The sequence below is a fragment of the Ahaetulla prasina genome, chromosome 1 (assembly GCF_028640845.1).
Source record: "Ahaetulla prasina isolate Xishuangbanna chromosome 1, ASM2864084v1, whole genome shotgun sequence".
In the NCBI taxonomy this organism is placed as follows: domain Eukaryota; kingdom Metazoa; phylum Chordata; class Lepidosauria; order Squamata; family Colubridae; genus Ahaetulla; species Ahaetulla prasina.
This window is the reverse complement of record NC_080539.1, coordinates 318,645,378-318,668,763: the sequence shown is the minus strand read 5'-3', so window position 1 is coordinate 318,668,763 and position 23,386 is coordinate 318,645,378. Positions and strand designations below refer to the sequence as shown.

The window sequence follows — 23,386 nt, the reverse complement described above, 5'->3', positions numbered from 1 at the left end:
GAGTTCCAGAAAAACTTCTACTTCTGCTTCATTGACTATGCTAAAGCCTTTGATTGTGTGGATCACAACGAATTGTGGCACATTCTTAAAGAGATGGGCATACCAGACCATCTTATTTGTCTCTTAAGAAACCTGTATGCGGGTCAATAAGCAACTGTGAGAACTGGACATGGAGCCACTGATTGGTTCAAAATTGGGAAAGGAGTCCGGCAAGGCTGCATACTATAGACCTGCCTTTTTAACTTATATGCAGAGCACATCATGAGAAAGGCGGGGCTGGATGAATCAAAAATTGGAATTAAGATTGCCAGGAGAAATATCAACAACCTCAGATATGCAGATGACACCACTCTAATGGCAGAAAGCAAAGAGGAACTAAAAAGTCTCTTGATGCGGGTGAAGAAGGAGAGTGCAAAAGTTGGCTTGAAACGCAACATTAAGAAAACTAAGATCATGGCATCCGGCCCTCTCAATTCCTGGCAGATAGATGGGGAAGAAATGGAGGTAGTGACAGATTTTATTTTCCTGGGCTCCAAGATCACCGCAGGGGACTGCAGCCAAGAAATTAAAAGACGCTTGCTCCTGGGGAGGAAAGCTATGGCAAATCTAGACAGCGTACTAAAAAGCAGAGACATCACTTTGCCAACAAAAGTGCATATAGTCAAGGCTATGGTTTTCCCAGTTGCAATATATGGCTGTGAAAGTTGGACCAAAAGAAAGGCTGAGCGCCAAAGAATTGAGGCCTTTGAACTCTGGTGCTGGAGAAGACTCCTGTGAGTCCCTTGGACTGCAAGGCGAACAAACGAGTCAGTCCTAGAGGAGATCAACCCTGACTGCTCTTTAGAAGGCCAGATCCTGAAGATGAAACTGAAATACTTTGGTCACCTAATAAGAAGAAGGACTCACTGGAGAAGAGTCTAATGCTGGGAAAGATTGAGGGCAAAAGAAGAAGGGGACAACAGAGAACGAGGTGGCTGGATGGAGTCACTGAGGCAGTAGGTGTGAGCTTAAATGGACTCCAGAGGATGGTAGAGGATAGGAAGGCCTGGAGGAACGTTGTCCATGGGGTCGCGATGGGTTGGACACGACTTTGCAACTAACAACAACAACAAAGAGCTCCTCAACTGTTTTGGACTCACTTTCCAACAAGAGATTTTATCTGGAAATTGTAAAAAGCAAGATGAAGGGCAAGACCAAAGCTTCAAATTATTTACAGTTTTAGATGGATTGAGACTGCAGAAAGAAGGAAATGAGAGTGAAAACAGTCTAGAAATTTATATTATATGAAAGGAAAATGGAGGTAGCACAGATATTTTGCCTTGAGAAACTAGAAATAGTAAGATGGTACTCTTCAAATACCTTAAAGGTCAAGGTATATTCTTAGTCATTCCAGGGTTCAGAATAATGTCTGGAAGGCAGATTCCAACTGAATGGGAGCAATTTCCCAGGAAGCTGTCATCAGATGTATTTAGCAGAGGATTGAACCACCATCCATCATAGATTCTTGCAATGAGCAGGGGGCTAGACTTGATGGCCCAATATGACCTCTTCCAAATCTGCAATTTCAAATCCCTTTTTACATTTCTTTAAATTTGTTTGTCAATCACTGCTATATCAACACCTTTATTATGAATATTTTCAACATTAAATCCTAACCAATAAGCCTTTAATTTTATTGTGCATTATCTTCAGATTAATTTGCTTTACTTGGTGGTATGATTCATGAAATATCAGACAAAGTGGGGAAAGCATCTCTGAGCTATTCTTGGCTCCCCACTCCCCTGAATCCCCCCCCATGAGATTTTACTGAAGCTTTAAATCTGAAACAAACGAACTAGTTACAGAGGTCAAACTCATATTTGCTGGAGATCAGCTTTGAACTCAAATCTCTTCCACAACTCATATAATCCAAGGCACTTTCTTTTCTTTTTTAAGATTATATCTAGATTTTCAAACTGCTTTTTTAATTGGGACAATTTCAGCCTATATCTGCTGAAGGTATTTATTAAATGTGTATACTGCCAAATGTCATGACTCATAGGAGTTTAGAGCAATTATAAAAACAGAAACTTGAGAGCAAATAAACTATAATAAACCAAATCAAAGCGATTAAGTACATTAGCAATACAACAAAAGCTAATTAAATAAAGACAATGACAAAGAAACAATATCCATGTCATTTCTAAGCCTGGCATTTTCCGGACCGTAACTATGATGTGTATTCAATAATGCCTCTGCAAATGTACTCTAGAAGCTTGTAAGGCCTTTAAGGGCAGATTTGTGGGCTGTAAAAGAAGGAGAAAAGGAAGTCTGGTCTTAAATCCTAATTCAGACTACTCATGAAGGTTTGTTTGGAATTTCCGATTAAGGATCTGGATACTGGAATTAGAATATCTCAATAAAGGCTTAATGCTCTTTCTTAAAACTGAAGATCTAATGTGTAATAAGCCTCTGGACTGTTATATTCACAGACCCCTCTAAATTTTAACCAGAAATTTACCTCACAAATAAATAATTCGTAATGTCATAATTGAATCTCCAAAGCCCCTCCAGTTCGCTACAAGACTTTCTGGGGAATTTCATTTTGATGGATTTTGTATTGATTACTCTGCATACTACACATAAAAAATACTCTTGATACAACTTGCTCTAGGATATAGCATACTGATCAGGGGTGAAATGCTACTGATTCAGACCGGTTCACCTGAACCGGTAGTAATAAAAGCTACCGGTTCGTGTGAATCGGTAATAAAAAAATGCTACTGGTTCGGACGAATAGGTATTTCCGATGATTAGTTGTGCTGCGCAATTTATATTAACTAGAAATCAGGAAATCCTGCTTCTAGCGAATCTAAATCGCGCGACACAGCTGTTCCCCCATCCTCACTGTTCTACTTACCTTAGAAAAGGCTTCTTAATCCTCCTTTTTCAGTGCTGTGCAGTAGTGCCTGCGGTGCATAAGTGCGCGAAGCGCATGTTTGCCACACATGCGCACATGCAGCAAATGGGTAGCGAAGTGAACTGGTAGCAGACTTCGGAGCATTTCACCCCTGGTACCAATCTTAGACAACCCAAAGATAGTTGAGAGATACTTACTGACTAAAGGTCACTATCACACAAGTTAAAAACTCAGACACACAATATTATCCATTTCTTTGAGGGAAAGATGCATGCTCTGCTTATGCACATTTTATTCCAGATCTTCCCTCAGGTGGAAAAAGATAAGTCCAACTGGTATAAATCCAGGAGACAGCACTTGGAAGGAAGGCTGATGATTGAAGCTTTGGAAGAAGAGGTATTCCATCTCCTCAGGAGACTACAATTAAAGGAGAATCCTCAGAAAGTTGGAGAAAGTCCCAGTAAATAAAGCAGAACAACATTTGTTTGGAAAATTGTTATTTTCAGTAGAATTAGGTGCCAGTCTAACCAAGAATTTAGATTAGGTTTTTCCCCTTTCTTTTTTTTGTGTGGTGCTAAGTCAAGACCAATGTTCTTATTTCTCTGGGAAATTGAGCTGGCAGCAGCACCACAGTCTTTTACCAATTTTTCAGGATGGGTATGTTTATTTATAATATTCTTGTAGTCTGTAATATTTAAATTGCTGTATCTCCTAAATATACCATTTGTAACAGACTAGAGACATATATGGTCGACTAGAATCACAGCATTTTTTTGATAAATATTCTTTTAGGTTGGGTATCACTGTAATTTAAACAGCCCTATCATTTATTTTCATCAACATTAATTATCTGCAATTTTATTTTAAAAGGAAAAATGTACTTTTATCTCGGTTTTTTTTTCAAATAAAATATGTTTTTTTCATCTCTTGTGAGATTGGTCTCTTTTTATTTATTTATTTATTTTTCAAGTACCTATTAGATAATATATATAAGTATAAGCATGAACTGAATACATAAAATGAATACAATTAAAGGGAACATTAGGACAGGGATGGTAGGCATACTGGTGCTCTTATGCATGCCTTTACAGACCTTTTAGGAATGGGGTGAGGCCAACAGTAGCCGGTCTAAGGTTAAAATTTGGGGGGCTTTGGGATGAAACTACAGAGTCAGGTATTGATCACTGTTGCTGAAGTCATATTTTTTGCAATCGAGTTTGGAGCGGTTCACTTTAAGTTTGTATCTATTGTGTGCTCGTGTATTATTGTGGTTGAAGCTGAAGTAGTTATTGACAGGTAGGACATTGTAGCAGATGATTTTATGAGCTATGCTTAGGTCATACCAAAGGCAGCATAGTTCTAAATTTTCTAAGCCCAAAATTTCAAATCTAGTGGCATAAGGTATTTTACTGCGAATGGAGGAGTGGAGGACTCTTCTTGTGAAATATTTCTGGACATGTTCAATTGTATTAATGTCCAATATGCAGTGCGAGATTGGTTGATGATTGATTCCATGACTTTGCACGTGACACAGCATATTTTCGACTAGGCTGGGGTCTCCCTTTTTGAAGATAGGGATGAACATGGCTAATGACCATAAGTTGGGTAGGGAGCTGGTCCTGAAAGATTTTTCAAAGATTATGCTTAGGGGTTCTGCTATCCAAAAATGTGAGAAGAAAAAGGCTCACATGTCTTCAGATTACATAACAAAATTATTGCACTAATGGAATTAATTCACCTGTTGTATTTTTATCTTTTAATTGCTATAAAAGTAGCAAAAAGTATGAGAGTCCTATTTCTCTTCCATATCAGGGTCAGGATTTAAAAACCAGGTGCCTTCTGGAAATTAAAGCAGGAGGCGAGATCATGGTGTGAACACACAAGAGTTCTTCTGGAAAAGATGGTTTGAAACATCAAGCCTTAACTCTCAGTTAACTGCTACAGTTGCCCTTTTCAAAGTAAAATGCACAGATTCCTAAAACTAGATGAAAGTCCCTCTTTTCACTCTTGTTCTATTTCTTTCTTTATTATTTATCAAATTTATTTGCCACCCATCTATGGTCTAAGATTGATTCTGAGTGGTTTACAGCAAATTCTAAGAGTTTTTAACGTAGTGGTGGGGGAATCCCTTACTGTACCTCATAAGTACAGATCTTTTATGAGAAATGCTCAATTGCCTGTAGCGAAAATGCTTGAATGCTTTGGAAGTATAAAAGAAAAAAAGATTGTTATGCTTTCCCTTTGATAAGCTGACCCTTAGAAAAGGTTGTTTTAAAACTAACCCACAAGTTCTATTGATACTTATTGTTTATCAGCTGCTATCTGGGACTGATAAAGGTGGGCAGTCAGCTATGCTACTTTTAAACCTTTGCTCTCTCAGGAGCTGCAGGCCCCTTAACAAGCATGCCAGGAATAGAGAAAGGGACTGGAGTTCTTTTCAGATGAACTGGTTAAATGCCAATTTTGCTCATGAACAGTCATGAGCATGTTCCTGCAAAGCAGGATGTGATCAAACTATTCAGAGCTGGAAAACCAGGTTTGCTTGCCAATTACGTTATTGCTTCAGTGCTGAGTATCAAATAGTGCCACACCAGCTATGAAAAAAACTGTTTTTCTTTTAACAACCACCACAACAAAACAAATTCAATACCTTTGGCCTTTTGGCTAGATTGTAACACAATCACAGGTCCCGAGTATAGAAAAAAATAACACCTAGCTGAAAATGTTGAACTCCCTGTTTGCAAAGGAAAAATAACCATTTCCCTGCCCCCAAACAAGTAAGAGAAAACTAGCAGTAGCCCTTCCTCTGTTACCAGGTTTCAGTTTGGCTGCCAAGTTGCTCATGTTAAACATTCCTGTTCAGAAGGTGTAAATGGCAAAAGGCCAGCAGCTGTTTTGAGTTATTTCATCACACTGCCCACTACTGGCAAATGCATTTATTCAAACCAAAGTCATTGAGAGGAAGAGCTAATTAGAAATATTTTTCTCCCCCTAAACAATCCAATTGTTTTGATCACTCTGAAATGGAAAAAAAGAATCAGGATCTATAATATTGCAAGACTGAACTGTTTACAGGTCTACCATGCCTTTCTCCAGAACAATGCAGTCTATTTTCTACACTTCTCTTAGCTATCTAGCAATTTACCCATTTGGGCTATCTAAGCAATACCTTTACGATTAGCAGAAATACAGATGTTTGGGAGGAAGGACTAGCGTATATAATACATGTCAATGATATATAAATAATTTCTTCATTTAAGCATGTTATCTCAGTCCTGTCATTTCCTTTGCAAAGAGCAAAGCCATGACAGAAATTCCATGGGATCACACAGCACTTCTTCACTAATAAATACAACTTGGCAACTGAATGTCAACATTTTTTCTCTTCTAAAAAAACCAAAGTGAATAACCAAGAGTGCTGTCAATGTTTAGTTTTGTTGTTTGCTTATAGTCACTTGAAAATATATATGAACGTGATATCAAATATTTGAATTTATGCCATTTTATTTGTTTTTGCACATAGTAAAAGTAATTTGTATGTTTGTACAGTAATCTAGTGAACTATTACTGATTATATATGCATGTATCATTAAATCCTGTGAAGAAACTATACTCTATTATGATGACTATAGCACACATACATTTTAACAAGTATCTGGTCACACTCAGAACATTCAATTTCACTTTTAATTTAAGACTCCTTAGGGCATATTTGCACCTTCATTATCAGCTAATTACAACTTAATTGGCATCATATAAGACAGGAATGCCAATACCCACAAGACTATCAGATATCACCCAGGGCATAATTGCATACTTGCAAACAACTATAGTAGCTACTAAAGAATATTAAATTTTGCCAACTCAAACTATAATGAAAGTGTATGATTGCTGCAATGTCCGATACCAAACGGCTAGAACAACATAATCTTTCTTAAATATCCCTCCAATCCTCAATTTACTCATCAATGATCTTCAAGAGCCATTGGGGCTATAGCTGTTGCCAATATTAACAGATACCCATTCAGAAGCAATGTTGAATACTTGTATAAATGTTAGCATATGAGGTTCAAGTACTGCTCCTCTCTAAAGATATTCAATGACAACTTATTCCAGATGAGCAGTAAGATCTGGCAGTCACATTATCTGTGATACATCTAGAATAGGTCTGGGGACAAGATCAGTCAGGGATACTCAAATTGGTATTGTCCACATATTGGGGATTACAAATCCCCACATTTCTGATGACCAGGTGTGCTGTCCAGGATTTATGGAAGCTCTCGTCCAAAACATCTGGAAGATACCAGTTGCCAATCTCTGCATTTACCTTTTTATTTCCTGATAGCAATCTAATTTTCTATCAACTGTGAAATAAATATTACCTAGCCAATTTGATGTTTGGGTTAAAACACGGGGGTGGGGGGTGGGAGTGAGGGTGTGTGGAGGAATCTTTTTTTGCTATTAAAGACAATAATCCACAAATTGTCCAGCTAGTTCATACTAATTTGTCTCAACATCAGCAACACAATAAAGGATCATGGACAACTTAATTCCTTTCTTCATCAAGATAAAAATCCTTCCGTCGTTTATTTGGCAAATGATGTCTGGGACAAAGAACAGTAGAGAACATAAATATTATACTGTGCTGCATGTCAAAATTCTCTTCAGAGAAAAATAAGGACTAAACAGAAACTAAGGGTAGTTTTAAAATGCACTTAAGAGAAGGGGATAAATACCAGGAAAACAGCTACTACTGTAGAATATTTGGTGAGCTGTGATCTTGGTTGCTTGCGTGCAGACATTTTATTACCTGACTACGTAACATCATCAATGCTAGTTATGTGGTTTGTTCTCTGTTCAAATACAGTAGTTTGCTCTGCCAGTATTGGTGGAAGTCTGGTTTTCCCCTTGGTAATTCTTTGATTAAGGTATAATTTTCTGCTTGATTGCTGGTCTGGTCTGATAATCCCTGTTTATCTGGGTGTTGATTGCTGGAGAGAATGTATTCTGTTCTTTTTGTTTTCTTTTCAGTTTTTTATTGTCTTTTTTTAACTTTGTGTAAATGTGGCTTATCTCTATGTGATGCCTGATTTTGGAATTTGGAAATGCCAAATTTCCATGAATTCCCTAGCTTTTTTGTATTTAATTTGATTTATGATACCCATGGTTTTCCAGTTAAAAAAGTTTGTCCATGGGTTTCAAAATTTTAGAGTTTTCATTATGTCTTCTGACTGATTGATCCAGTATGCAAGTGACACCTTCATCATAATAAAAAAAGGAACAAGTAGAGAAGACACATGAATGACTAACATTTTCAAAGGAATAAAATTCACAAGGGAAAACCACATTCATTAGAGGAATTGATTGCAAATTAGGAATTAACACCAACAGACAAAAAGAGTATAATAGCATAGCAATAGCACTTAGACTTATATACCGCTTCACAGTGCTTTACAACCCTCTCTAAGAGGTTTAGAAAGTCAGCATATTGCCCCCAGCAACAATCTGGGTCCTCATTTTACTAACTTCAGAAGAATGAAAGGCTGTGTCAACCTTAAGCCAGTGAGAACTGAACTGCTGGCAATGGGCAGTCAGCAGAAGTAGCTTGCAGTACTGCATTCTAACTTCTGCATCACCACGGCTCATAATACTTTAATCACATAATTATCAAGGAGGAAATTTTCCTGCCAACACTGGCAGGGCAAGCTACTGTATTTAAACAGGGAACAAACCCCATATTCATGTGCAAGAAGATGTTAGCTAGTTGGGTAATGAAATATCTGCAAGCAAATAACCAACTTCAGAGAGCACCAAGGACTCTACAGGTCAACCCTGAGCTGCATAAAGTCTCTTCTATTGAAACAAACTAAAAGCTAAAATTTGAAAGTTCCGATGTCATAAAATTGTTAATTGCCTGGCACTATACAACTGGGAAGTCCATAAAATACATTTAACTCTTAAATATATCAAGCAGAGCAGTACTGCTTGGAATCAAATATTTGGAGTGCAGTATACTTAAGATAAAAGTGGCATTTATGGCCTGCACTATCTCCTTGAAACTCCAATATACTACAGTGACAGACGTACATATCTCAAGGTGCCAAGAACTCAGAGCCAAGAAAATGCTCAAAGAAAGGCCTTTTATAAAGACAAGCTTGGACCCGACTTTCTGATGAAGATATGCACCATTTCAAATTATAATTCAGAGTAACTTTCTAAAGGCTGTTTAGTGTATTTAGTGTAATGTTGGAAAGTGTATTACAAAAGATATATTGAATATATCAAATGTGGACTGGATTAATTATAAACCTTCCTTCTTCTGTTGTCTTCTCTTTTACTATTTGTGTTCTATATTAAACAAAAATAATAGACAGACAAAATTTTGAAAAAAAAATATTCTATAGAAATAGCAAGTTTCTATAGAGGCTCCACTTTGCAGCCCACTTCTTCAGGAAAGTAACCTTCCGGGAAAAAGGGTCAACATAAATATTCCATTCCAGAGTTGCTTTTATCACTTTTATTCACTACTTATATTTACACACACGTTTTAAAAATAAATATGTAGTTTCCTGTTCCTTTTATTCCTGTTTCTGTTAAATGTATTTTTCCCACTTTCTACATGTTCCCACTTTTGGTTTCCAATGACATTTGGAATTTAGATTCAGTCTTCAGAGTTTAAAATTCCTGAACTTTCCACTTCTTATTTAAAATTAATTCAAAAAATGACTTTGAAAAATTCAGTATTGAATGTGTTTATGATTCTGTGTGTGTATAACTTATTTCACTATGATACTTTTTGTAGGGTAATCAAGAAATTTTCTAAAAACTAAACTGCAAACCCTCCATATTTTTAGCAATGATGATGACGTAGTATTTCTGTGAATGGATACAAATAAATTAACATAGACTTACTTGAGCCAGTGCAGCATCTCGCTCTTCTATCAATGCATTAATTTCTTCAGCTGTTATTTTCTTTTTCTGTTTCTGGGTTCTGTATATGCGATCGACAATTATACCTCCTGTCCTCCATATCTCCATACCGGTGTCTGCATTGTTTATTCTGTTCAGTAATTCCTGTAATGTCTACCAACAGCATTCTATGTTAGTCAGACAAGAAGTTTTAATATACTTTATTTAATATAGGGTTTTAATTAATAGGCACATGTGAATTGTAAATTGACTGAGTGAGGTTATTGAATTTTCATACTGCAGCAAAGATGTACATTATTAGTGTGTCAATTCTTCTTTTTCCCACATCTTAGTTTCTGAAACCCACTCAATTGAACTTAAGCCTCTAAGATATAAGACTGACATCAAGAAATCTCCTCAGAGAATGGCTTACCATGTCATTTTCTTCAGGGTTAATATTTTCTAGCCTAGAAAAAAGGACACAGAAAGCCTGATCAGTAGCATTTCCTTAGTGCAGCAAAATGAATTCGCTTTTTAAATCTTTAGAACCCTCAAGTAATTTCATTCTACTGGTCTTTAGAGTCAACCATGACACTGAACATATTAAAGTGCCACCTGCTCGATTCCATCTTTCAATAATGCTCCATATCTTCAGCACTGACTTCAGAATGTTAAGTTATTAATGTTTACTGCTATATATGACTACAAGGATCAATTGTTCATATGTGCTTAGATGAAGAAAGTTCCCCAGCGGCAGGGGCACCGAGGCACCTTTATTTATTTAATTCTGCACCTACTGAAGTACATAAATAAACCTCCAGCAGAAATTATATATTTTAATTTTCTCACATTCCTCATGACAACAAAACAAAACAAAACCCAAAGCAAAATAAAAATCTCTAGCTCTCCAATCCTAACACCTATGTCCGAGGCTCACTATTTTTAATGAAATTAATTTGCAAGAACATTTGCCTGGAATTGCCATCACAAGTCTGTGGAACAAAGTCTATTGATTTTTACTTCTTAAGAGTAATTTAGGAAATTAAACCTTTTCTAAAACCCCAAACAATTAGACTGAAACAATGTGATAAGAACAAAGACTTGGGTCCCATTTTTTTCAGTTGACACATTTTTCAATTGTTACTAGCTCGGTCAAAACCTTTCTGCAGAACTGCGTGTTATTAGCTCAAAACATTTGTTCTACCTCATTTCCAAAACAATGGTAATAAATAAAAAGATATAACATCATAAAAGGTTGAATGAAAAGCTTGTAAATATATTTAACCTTTCTGTAAAATTGAATTATACCAATCAGTAAAGCGAGTAATCAAGTTATGGTATCATGCAAATCAGGGATTAGGAAGCATCTATGAAGCTGGAGTCTGCATGCGGTAGAAATACTGCATAGCCTTCCTCAATTACCTATTAATATTGCAGCAAGGGATGGTGGAGTCATTCCATTCGTGCTTTTATGCAAGCTTATCTAATTTTGCACTTCAAATGAAAACTCAGTGCACCTTAAAATTACAGATTTTTTCAAACTTTATCATGCCCACAATGCAAAAAAAACTGAGACTACAGAAATATATCTGTAACTATTGTGAAAATAATATAATAATACGAAGTACACATTAAAGAAAACTGCAAAATGTCTATATTTTGAAAAATAGCATAAACAAAAACAAAAAAATAGAAAAATGCATATTAACAACTTAATGGATCATTTTGCAACATCTTTAAAAAAGGTTTCCAGATGAAGTGAACTTAACAGAAAAAATACATTCTATTTCAAATTAACAAAATACTTTATTTTGATTCGCTTTATTTCTGATGGAAAAGTGGCCTCAAAAGATCTAACTGTCTTCCTATAAAGTAATACTTCTAATTCACAACTTTGTAGTCAAACTCTTGAACCCCTGAATGAAATGTGACATTTCTTTAATTATCCATGCATAAATCAAGCCTGGTTTCTTACACTCATCATCTTGTCTGTGTCAGATCAAGATTGAGATCACACATGAATTAATCTAAACTGTAGCGAATAAAACCAGTGTCCTGCCTAAGACCTGTAGAAATGTAGCTCTTTCTAATCATTCCAAGGATTTAAGAGAATGTGCCGACAGAGATTCCTCACAAACTACGTTCACAAACTGGAGCTTAGAAACATGTTATATAATTGCTTGGAAAAATCCACCAAGTGCTTCCTACTTTCTCCCACATATAGCAAACTAGGAGCTAGAAAATAAACATGTGCCTGTATGTATGGAGTTATATGCATAATGGCCATATGAAGAAAATGTGATAGATACACCTGAGCTTTCCCACAAGACAGTGGACATTAAGCAGCCAGAATAAAGATGTGTACATACGTTTCGAGAGGTTGTTCCAGTAGCCTTCCTTGTTTACATAGATCATTTCTCTCCTCACTAGCCAACTTCAGTCTAGCCATGATGGCTTCATCAAGGTAGTGTTGTGTGGAATGAATTTCTTCTACCAGAGCTGCAATATAGTAAATAGATGTTTTGTATATGTATGACCCACAAAGGAAACTTATCTATTTTATAGCTGTTTTTAACTTTTCTAAATTAATGGATATTTATTTATCCATGGGAACTAATTATAACATCTTCCATCATAATCGTTTCCAAACAGACACCCATATTAATCAGGACCCAATTAAAATTTTCTAAATTAAATGAATGAATTGTTGACCCTAATGCAGATATGTTATTTAAACATGCTTAAGAGATGAAAGCATTTAATGAATTGCTTTTCCTTTAAGGCATTGTTTATCAACTTTGGCAGCTTCAAGATGTGTGAATTTCAATTCCCAGAATTCCCCAGTCCAGCCTTGCTAGTTGTCAAGATTGAAAAACACTATTTAAGAAAATGCTGTATTTTACTAGGTGCCAAGCTGGATCTAAAGCTGTAAAAAGAATCATGCTGGATCAGAGCAAAGGCTCATCTACTTGAATAATCTTTTTCCACATGCAGTGCAATGTGAGCATTTTTTATGGAAAAGTTGTAATAAAAGAAAGGACATGATGCAGACACATTGCATTCGTTCTTCACCTTGGTTCTATATAATTGCCTGCTTCTGAAGATAAAGGGGTAAGAAATGTAAATTTGATGGTATCCCGCTCCCCGGTTTAAAATGAATCAGTAACAATGTTTTTTAAAAACGTCTGAAATCTAATGACAGCTTACATGCAAATCTCAATTTTTTCATGAGATTTTTGACACTCATAAAATTTTTGCATTTTCTGATGTTTACCTATAAAACTTTTGTTTATTTATTTATTTATTTATTTATTTATTTATTTAATTAATTAATTTAATCACATTTTTATACTGCCCTATCTCCCGGGGGACTCAGGGCGGTTTACAGCCTAATAAAAACATACATATAAATACAAAATAAAACACCAATTAAAAAACTTATTAAATAAGGCCGAATATTAAAAAATTGCGATAAAAATAATAAAACCCCGTTAAAACCAAATTTAAAATTTAAAATTCTAGTCCAGTCCTGCGCAAATAAATAGATGTGTCTTAAACTCGCGGCGAAAGGTTCGAAGGTCAGGAAGTTGGTGAAGTCCTGGGGGAAGTTCGTTCCAGAGGGTGGGAGCCCCCACAGAAAAGGCCCTTCCCCTGGGTGTCACCAGTCGGCACTGCCTGGCTGACGGCACCCTGAGGAGTCCCTCCCTGTGAGAGCGCACGGGTCGGTGGGAGGCAATCGGTGGCAGCAGATGGTCCCGTAGGTAACCCGGCCCTATGCCATGGAGCGCTTTGAAGATAGTTACCAAAACCTTGAAGCAAAATTGTCAAAAAATTTTGTGCATTAGCAAAATTTTACATGATTTTTAGTGAGAAGAGAAGTAATATTGCAAAATTTTTGCTGTTCTATTTTGCAACCATGCAAGATTATAAAGATAAGATCACTGAAATCATAGAAGAGTTAATCCTCCTCCTCCACCTTAACACCATAATATCTAGTATGGGGTCCTGATTTAGCCTGAAAATAATAGCCCACTCTTAAATCACAATTGATGTAAGTCTTCTCCAAAGGACTCTAGAGCAGTGATGGCTAACCTTTTTGCTGTTGTGTGCCAAAAGTGGGGGGAGTGTGTGTGTGTGTGTGTGTGTGTGTGTGTGATATGCATGCGTGCCCACACCCATAATTCAATGTGCTCTGCCCCCGCGCATTCCTCCCCCCTCATTTTTGGCATGCGATGGCACAGTGGGCCATTTTTTTGCCCTCTCCAAGCTCAAGAGGCTTTCTTGGAGCCTGAGAAGGGTGAAAATTGCCTTCCCCACCCCCTCGAGGCCTTCCGGAGGCTGGAAACAGCCTGTTTCCCGACTTCTGGTGGAATCAGAAGGCCCGTTTTTCATCCTCCCCAGACTCCAGAGGTTTTCTAAGAGCCTGGGGAGGGTGAAAACAGCCTTCCCCACCCCCCTCGAGGCCTTCCGGAGGCCGGAAACAGCCCGTTCCTGACTTCCGGTGGGCCCAGAAGGCCCGAAAATTAGATGGCCGGTGCACGCATGCGCACTGTAGCTGAGCTAGGGAAACGCTTGCATGCCCACAGATAAGGCTCCGTGTGCCACCTATGGCACGCATGCTATAGGTTCGCCATCACACGGTTCTAGAGGAGGAATGAAAGCACAATAAATACAATTAAAAAGAAAAAACCCAATTAAAATGTAGCAGGTTATAGATAAAAACACTGCTGAGAAATTTGTTACAGTTTTGTAGAAAACTATATTATTATACATATAAGTTGTGCTTTGAACAACTAACATTAGCTGAAGCTGCCTCTGCAAAAGGTATTTAAAAGGCTTTAAAATAGTTAGTCTTTTATGAGATTTATATCCTGATTTTCTCTTATACAACTCAGAGTTGCATCATATTTTCCTCAAAACATACTCCACAAAATGTTTTGGGCTGAAAAAGAGTGACAATTAGAAGAACTAAAAATTACTGGTTTCTCATGCAGTACCTTAATTGCTGCACCAAACTGTCCATCTCAAATTGTTATTAGGAAAATGTTAGTCATGTAAGTTAGTGAATACTATTTTATTTTAAATTAGACCAGTGAATAAACTGCTGTGTGGACGGAGGGGGAAGAATAATCACGCTGATAAAAGCAAAAAAATAAATAAATCTGGGTAATCCATTTGACTTTAGCGGAACAATGGGCAAAGATTTTCAGATCTATTGCATCAAAGTCACCTTTGCTATTTCCTGGAACACCTAGGTTTATCTTGGCAAACTATTTCAGCTAAGACAAGTTCGTTTAAGTATTTTTTAAAATGACATTTTAGTTGAAATACGAAGCTTCTTGAAATAAATGTGCATATTCTATGTCATGTGGCGGGAATAAGGTATCAGTCACATTGCCAAAGCAGAAGTCTATTATTTTCAATGAAAGTTGGCATAAAAGTAGACCCAACAAATCAATTGTCTATCGTATTTTAAGATGACTGAAAAAAGCCCATATTTTTTATTAGTAAAGTAAATTTAGCTTATCTTGTTGCAATAGCAGGCTGTCAACATTTGAGTATCATACCAAGCCAAACATCTGGATTACAAAATGGTTTGCTTCCTGAAAGATAATTGTACTAGATCCATCAAGACTAACACACTTGTACTTTTAAGATAGATAATAACTGTAAATAGTTAAGGTGCATAGCTATTTCAAAGTTCACTCAGAAAATCAACATAGCATTTTAGTTGGAATTTGCTCATTAAATACCCATAACAGTAATGCAAATTATACAAGAACGAATAAAGCAAATACATATATTTCTTTGTTTTATTAAATGTAAAATCTGCTCTTAATCACATAGGCTGTGTTGTATAAACTTTTCTCTTTAGCTATTAAAAGGAAGTCTTTACAAAAGTCATTAGAGATCCTCATTCTTTGACTTGTATAAATTTCAATATTTGTTCAGTAAAGGTTCACAGCAGTTAAATTACATTAACAAATATTATTAGCTACTATGTAAGCCAACTAAGTAAAATACTTATATTGCAGGTAAAACAAATCATTGGATGTTTACGATAATATTTGGACATGCCCACTTTTAAACAAGCTTATCAAATATTCTGTAATTCTAAATCAAATTGCAGAAACCCAGAGTAGATCTTTCCACCACCACCCCACCCCCCAGTGCTCAAATTTGTTTAGTAAGCTAATTGTTTTCTAATATGGGATAAAGCAAATATGAAGAAGCTGAATCATTTGCAGCATAAGTTTACTGAGTCAAAGCAGTGTACATATTTTCTCAGCTAAACCCAGTTCTGTTGGCAAACCTTTTGGCCACACTTTCAGGCTACCTTTAAAATACAGTAGTAGCAAGAGAGGGTGTTAGAAATCATTCTAGTATAAACATTGGTTCATGATTCTCCAAACAACAGAAACTTGAAAGGGTGGTGGATGAGGCAAAGACAGAGGGCATCTATGTCTGTTTGCTGATTTCTTAGAGGTCATCTGTGTAAATATAGAAACTGAATAGTAAATGCTGGAAAGAAGGAATAGTTAGGAGTTTTAGATAGTCTACTGCAAAACTCACATGATATGAAGGGAAAAAATACAGCTTTAACCTTTTAGACAATAGATAAGATTTCTAAGTAAACCAGGATGATTAAGATATTGTTCTACATTCTGAGCTGTCCTGTAACTTTAAAAAAATCTTTTGTTGTAGATACTTTGTCAATATGCTGAAGCACTATTTTGCCTTTTTCTGGAATAAAAAGACAGCATAACCATATCTCCCTTTAAGGAATTTTTATATATTCAGACATTTTCCATTCTTCCCATAATTATTCCTTATTTTGCATATTTCATGAGATTTTAGCTGCAATACGGTAGTTTCTTACAGGTATTTTCGGTAAGTGAAAAATAAATGTACTGCCATTGCATGCAGATTGTCATAAGAGTTTTGTGATGTTGGAGTTAGTATTTAAGATTAGGGACTATTGAACTCTGTGTGACCCAGGATTTTTCTCAAAGCTGGTTAAGGACTGATCACAAGACTTTTAATGGCTTCACACAGATATCTTTCCTCCACAAGAGTCAATATGAAGGACTACTGAGCTACTTTTTATTTTCAGGCTATCCCTAGTAAAGATAAAACATTCCTAATCTGAAAAATATTTTCAAGGGCAACCTATAGAGAGTTAATATGTAAACGAACTGAAACTGAACAAATAACACTTCCAATTTTGTCGCCGTTTCAAATAAACAGGAAAGAATGCAATATAAAGCTTATCTGAAATTAAATTATATGAATAACAGATTCCTATAATTTTTTTAAAAAATTTGACAGGGAAATGGGTTCTGCTCAGAACAAATTTTCATTTTTCTACAGGTTTAAGCAAATGTCTCCAACTCAAAAGAATGCATGGTGCCTCTATGGAAGTGTTGTTAGAATATATGCCAGTATTTATTTGTTTTCATAGGTTTTCACAGGTATTTATTTGGAATATTTAATTGCTTATATATAGAATTATCAACTTGCATATGTCATCATTAGCAAAATGCTGAAAAACTTGGAAAATCACCTAGGTTCCAAATTGGGATCTTATGAAATAACTAAACTTCAGTAGTTTCCAGACCCTATAATTATTTGATAAAACACTGTATTGACATTAATTAAATCACTAAAATATAGAAGTGTTACAGAAAAAAATGAACAAAACACAATTAGAACAGTTTTAAGAGGACAAATCCAGATATTACAAACTGAAAATCTGAAAATCATTTACATTTCAAAGTGACTCAGCAGATAAAGCAATGTGCATTAACACTGATAGAAATACCAACATCTTTATTGCCTTGTATATTTTTAGTTTGAGGCATTCAATTGAACCTACATTTCTGGTGCTATAAATGCATTGATTATACCCAAACTGTTAAGCAATACCTGTAAAAGTAAGTGAAAAGTCTTTGCACTCTGGTGTTTTGCTGTTTACTTAGATTCTCAGAGGGAAAATGAAAGAGAAGGCATGCAAATAAGAATGTATACATTTCCCTCCACTGTATTTACATTTCTGAGTTCTTTACTAAAACCAGTTGCCCTGCAACACTAAACTTACTGCGTCTTTTAAAATATACATTTTAGTAGACATGACTTGAAAGTGCTATCACTTATCAACAGTAGTTAAAGACAAAAGTCATCTATGTACACATCCATAAAAATATCCACAACTAAACTCAATATATTCTACCTGAATTGTATATAAACGAATAGCTCTTAATGCTTTTTACTGATAGGAAAGGTTGAAACACAACATTTACAACTAAAATACTAGTCTTAATTATTCCTACAGTTAAAAACAAAACAATAGGCAGTAACCAATAGCACATTCAATGACTATGAAGAGACAATGGCCAGTTTGTGGAGATGGGAGTGGGAGGAGAAACTATAGGGCTATATTAGCAATCATGCCGTACAGTCAAAATGCACTATTTAATCTGTATGAAGATTCTGTTATTCCACAAAGACATTCACATTTTCAGGATAACCTTATTTTCAAAATAAATTTTCAGAAGGAAAGAGTTTTCTCATCCCCATACTAGTCTTTGAAAAGTGCATTTCTGTTCTATATACTGGTGCATTAAGTTTTGCAACTTTAGAGAACAATTCTCTTCTCCCTAAAGTCCATTAGTTAAACTCCAAATGATTTTAGTGAAATGAAACAGGACCTACAGCTTATTGAAGGTCTTAGAATTTGTCAAGACACATATAATGAAAGATTTAGGAAATGTATTTGCATAATACAACAATCCTACAACAAAAATAGGGCTGGGTATATTCTGCATGTAGAAAAATGAATTTAGAATAGAATTATGCAGAAAAAGACTATATATTACATACTTCAAAAATAGAATGTCATAGATATTTAGATTTACAAATACCAGGGTTGGGAACTATTGTGATCTTTTGGCTAAAGCCCAATATTGGCCTTATTTCAGTTTAATTGGAAGAGGATCTTAAATTCATCTTCTCCATGAGGTATCGGGAACCTGGATTTCTCTTTGTAGCAAAGGTTAATAAGAAATGTGTCTGCAAAAGTCAAACAGCATTAAATATCAAAAACTGATTATTATTCTGCGGCAGTTGTTCTGTCATTCATAATCTCTCCATGCTTCACCCTTCCACAGCTAATCTTTAATGGATGACATGCAAGAAGGAAAAATAAATGGCATCTAAAAAGAAATACCAAAGTGAGCTAAAAATATAGTTTTCTCTTCAGTGGAGACAAAAGGTAAAATATCCGTGCTAAAAGAACTTTAGCACTATTTGTTTCTTGTTTCTGACTGGACCAAGCACAAACTTATTATTTACTGCAATAAAATTGTTTCAATTGGATTCAGAAATATTTTAAAAACCAAACCATTTCTCCTGTTTCATAGTTTAATGCTTTAGCTGAAGGACTGAAAGGAAGAGCGGCAGAGTGATGTTAGAAATTTTGAATGGGACAGTAAGGAAGCATATCAAAGAGCAGATGTGAATCTGCATCTCTGCCAAAATAAATCTGAAAATTCTCTCTGTATTTAGACCAATACTACCTTACAAGAAGTATCTAAGGCCCCAGATAGTGAGGCCACAGTGGCCCAGTCTTCTAAATAACAAGGTACTTAGGCAAATGAAATGGTATGTGTTTATTTAAATAAATGAAATATAACCCCATTGTATAGTTTTAAAAGAATAAACCGCTTCCATATTGAAGCTTTACAGTTTTAAAAGTTTCTCAGAATTTCATCTCATGTAAAGTAGTGGTATTATTAATAAACACAAATTTAGCTTAGAATCTATTTTTCTATATTTTGAATTTAAGATAGCTTTGTTTCAGTTCTAAGGTCCATACAGCAAATTCTCTGCTCTTCAGGAATATAAGGCAAATTTATATTTGGTTCACTTCTATTTCTTATCATTTAAGATTATAGATTGATATTGTATTGCATATACTTATGATGATGATGATAACAAAAGGGTCTTAGCGAGATGAGACAATATTCTCACATAGGTGGTGGTGGTGGGGCGGAGTTTTGAAAGATTGTTGTTTATTATTCTCCAAATAGTAATTTCTGTTTCAAACAGTAGCAATTGTCAGATCCTTAAATCAGCCGATATCTTTCCTCAGTACAGCATGGCCAAGTGCCAAGGACTTTAATGAAACAACAAATATTAACTAACTGACTGGCAGTGTTTATCTGGAACACCCTGCCCTGTTATTGAACGTGTGGAACAAGTTAAAAAAAGTTTTAAGGTGGTTTATAAAATTTACTGAAGCCGTGTACAGTTATCTTATTGAGGAGGCCTGCAAAAAATATCTCTCAGCAAATCCTGGTCAATCGGAGCCCATAAGGCTTTTCAGATGTACACAGTGTGTGTCTATTTTCCCTGTGTTACATCCAGTAAGAGCTGCCCAAAGCCCATAAAAGAAAATGGGATAATCTCTGTGTCATTGGGCCTTCATAACTAGATCTACAGCTTGGCTGGAATTGGTGTCAAATTTTTGAGCCTTTTAAAAAAACACAAGTCTTACTGGCTGGCCAGTGTAAATGTCTACAGCATGCACACTGCTGAAAGAATTAAAGCCTGCATATTACCCCCACTGTTAGCAAAGAGCAGAGATGTCAGAAGCAGGTGAGCGAGGAACAATAGAGATGGAGCTAATGGAAAGCAAGCAGGAGCAGAGTGACGGAGCTGCTGAGAGACAAGAGGCTAGAGAAACAGGGAGGACTGTGAACAATGTCATTGAAGACAAAAACAGCTCCTAGGCAGACTAGGACAGAATAGCAGTCAGGTTTCATGGGGCCAGTACCTGCATAAAAACAAAGGCCACACAAGAGAGCTCAAGATGAGAAACGATGCAAAAGAAGTGAGGCGACATAATCTCCAAATACTGTTCTTCAGAGAAGAATTATCTAGCTCACTTTTGTTTCTGGGATGATTCTGAGCATGCTAGGCTCTCTTTGAGTTGGAGCAACCCTTTCTAGCTATGTGTCTGCAGGCGATGTTTGGCTGCAACTAACATTATTACTGACCATTCCTGAGACTGCCTTAGAGATACAAAGGGACCATAACAAAATGGAAGACATCGATAGTGCGACCAAATTAATAGATCAATCTTTGGTGATGTCTGCAAACTGTTACACTGCAATAGAAAACTTGCATTTTTACCCATGGTTCTTCCCCAAATTGAGTTTAAATTAAGGAAAGATATGATATTGTGTACAAGAGGTTTGTGTAGAGGCAATGAAGCTTTAGCCTTTAACTCAGTTGTTTAAAGTCTGTAAGGAAAGGGAAGAAAAGCTAGTGCTTGACAAAAAATAAAAATACAGTAATCAAAGTATAGCAATGGACACTTTGAATTTCTTTTAGCTGATTCCAAAATACTTACACTAGCAATATTGAAAACGGCTTCACCCATTCATCTGTTTTCAATTATCTTTTTAAATAAATAACTATACAGTATCAATGCTGTTCCTGCCCCACTACTGCAGAAATATCTGAAAGATTTTTTTCTTCATAAGCCTTTCAGATTTTTTTCTACTTGTTTTTCCCATGTTTGAATCCTCTTCTTCCATCTCAAGTAATAGTAAGTTCACTTCCCACCTTAGATATATTGCTTTTTCTTCAACCAGAGTTAAGCTGGGAAAGAGTATGAAGTGGTTACCTCTAAAAATCCAACACTAAGAAGGAACAGCACCCTCTAGTGGCCAGAAAACGGAGACTGTTAAGAGAACTGGCTATAGTCAATCAAGTCAGAGCAATTCTAAAAAGGCAGAAAGCAGACAAAGATGCCCAACCCAAAAGTCTAACCTCACATAAAAGCATGATAAGTATACCAATATAATAATTTTGAGCCAGTTTTTTTAATAAGACACTGCTCTTCACTTATTCTGCCTTTAAGTCATTCTTGTCATTATTTCTTTGCAGAAATAAATTCCTTCCTTCTTAAAGCTGCCGGATTACTGGCTGCTTGGATAATGTGTGAACACCAGTCCTGTGTCCAAGTATCTCATCCTGTTCACCGCATTTCCTCTGAGCTTCGGATCTATGCCTATTTACTCTGTATGATAACTACAGATGGGCATCCATATTAGGGGAATGTTTTCCTATTGCTTTGCTGTTTTTATTTCTCCATCTGCTCCCTCATACTCTTTCCTCCTCCTAACCTCTTCTCAAACATCAGCATCAATCTAACAAAAGATATAAGCATATGCTCTGCAGAACTGAGTACAAGCTGAAAATGCTAACTTTCTGCTGCAGGCAAGCCATTTCAGATGCAACCTGCTTCATAAGTGACGTTAGGTAAAAATCTAATTTCATTTCTTCATATTTCAAGCAGCTTCTACAATAGTTTGCTTTCTTTCTCCTGTCAATTCTATATTACCAATCTCTTTCCAGCATGGAAACTTTATTATCCGTTGACATTTTTCCCAAAGTCTGTGTGCATTTTATTATAACCTTATCTTGTGATGTTGTCAGAGTTTTAAATGCAGAGTAACCTAATTTCTGTGCATATATCATCTAGCTGAAACTTGATCTCTGAAAACAATAGTGCAATGCAAATACAACAGAGAGAATTACAAACTTCTAATATTTTCACCATGTGTAAAGAACAATAATTAACAGAAAGTAAGAGAAAATCTCAATAACATTTGATAGATTTTTTAAAAAGGAAAAATTAGATAAAATTCTTTGAATTCAGACACTTATATTAAAATCACTTTTGAGATTTTGTTTGTGAGAATGAATATAAAATGTAAGCAAAGAAACAAAACACATATTGAAAAGCAATTCCCACTGAGCTGAGCAGTGGTCTAGATTTGATTTCCAAAACATGTTTTTCTTTTTCTGAACTAGCACCTTTGATTAATGTTTATATGTTGCTATGAATGCGGGATACCTTAAAGCAGCCGCATCTTTCCCAGACACTATACAGTTGCTTTAAAGTCTGCAAATTGACATTACAGGTCTATTCTCATGATCTCCAAAGTACTTTTATAAGACTGCCTCTTTGAAACCTTGCACTAACAAGTCCTAATAACCAGGATAATCTGTCCAGAATTCCAATTCTGTGCATGAACTCAGCCTGTTGAATCAAAACATGTGGATCCACAGTTTGCTTCCATGGATTCACTGACAAAGGAAGAATACAAAATAAAACATTTCACCATTCTAGACACAGAGGCAAAATTCTGTAAAAGTACCCTACAAAAACCAAAGTTATTTGTGGCATTTAATTCAAACAGTTCATGCATTGTTTAGTTGATTGATAATCCATACATAACTATTATTCAAGTGTTTTAGGATGAGAGCTTTTAAAAACAAATAAAACAAACCTATCTATCTATCTATCTATCTATCTATCTATCTATCTATCTATCTATCTATCTATCTATCTATCTATCTATCTATCTATGCTAAATATTTTTTCCCCAAGGTGTACAGTGACTAACCAATCTTCGTTGGTGTCATTGAAACACACTATGAAAATCCAGTTGATTTTTTCAACTGAATAAGCAACTTTTTTCTATCTACCTCCACTTTCCCACCATC

At 35.8% G+C, this 23,386-nt stretch overlaps 1 protein-coding gene across 4 annotated transcripts in view; it reads right to left on the bottom strand.

Annotated features, from left to right (window-relative positions):
- Positions 1 to 23,386, bottom strand: part of MIPOL1 (mirror-image polydactyly 1) — a 212,168-nt gene that overhangs the window by 117,090 nt on the left and 71,692 nt on the right. For all 4 annotated transcript variants that reach the window (XM_058162288.1, XM_058162286.1, XM_058162287.1 and 1 more), the window contains 3 exons: positions 12,178 to 12,307; positions 10,242 to 10,275; positions 9,812 to 9,982 (listed from right to left, as the gene is read on the bottom strand). In XM_058162288.1, coding sequence (XP_058018271.1) covers positions 9,812 to 9,982; positions 10,242 to 10,275; positions 12,178 to 12,307 — 335 coding nt within the window. The remainder of the gene's footprint in view (positions 1 to 9,811; positions 9,983 to 10,241; positions 10,276 to 12,177; positions 12,308 to 23,386) is intronic.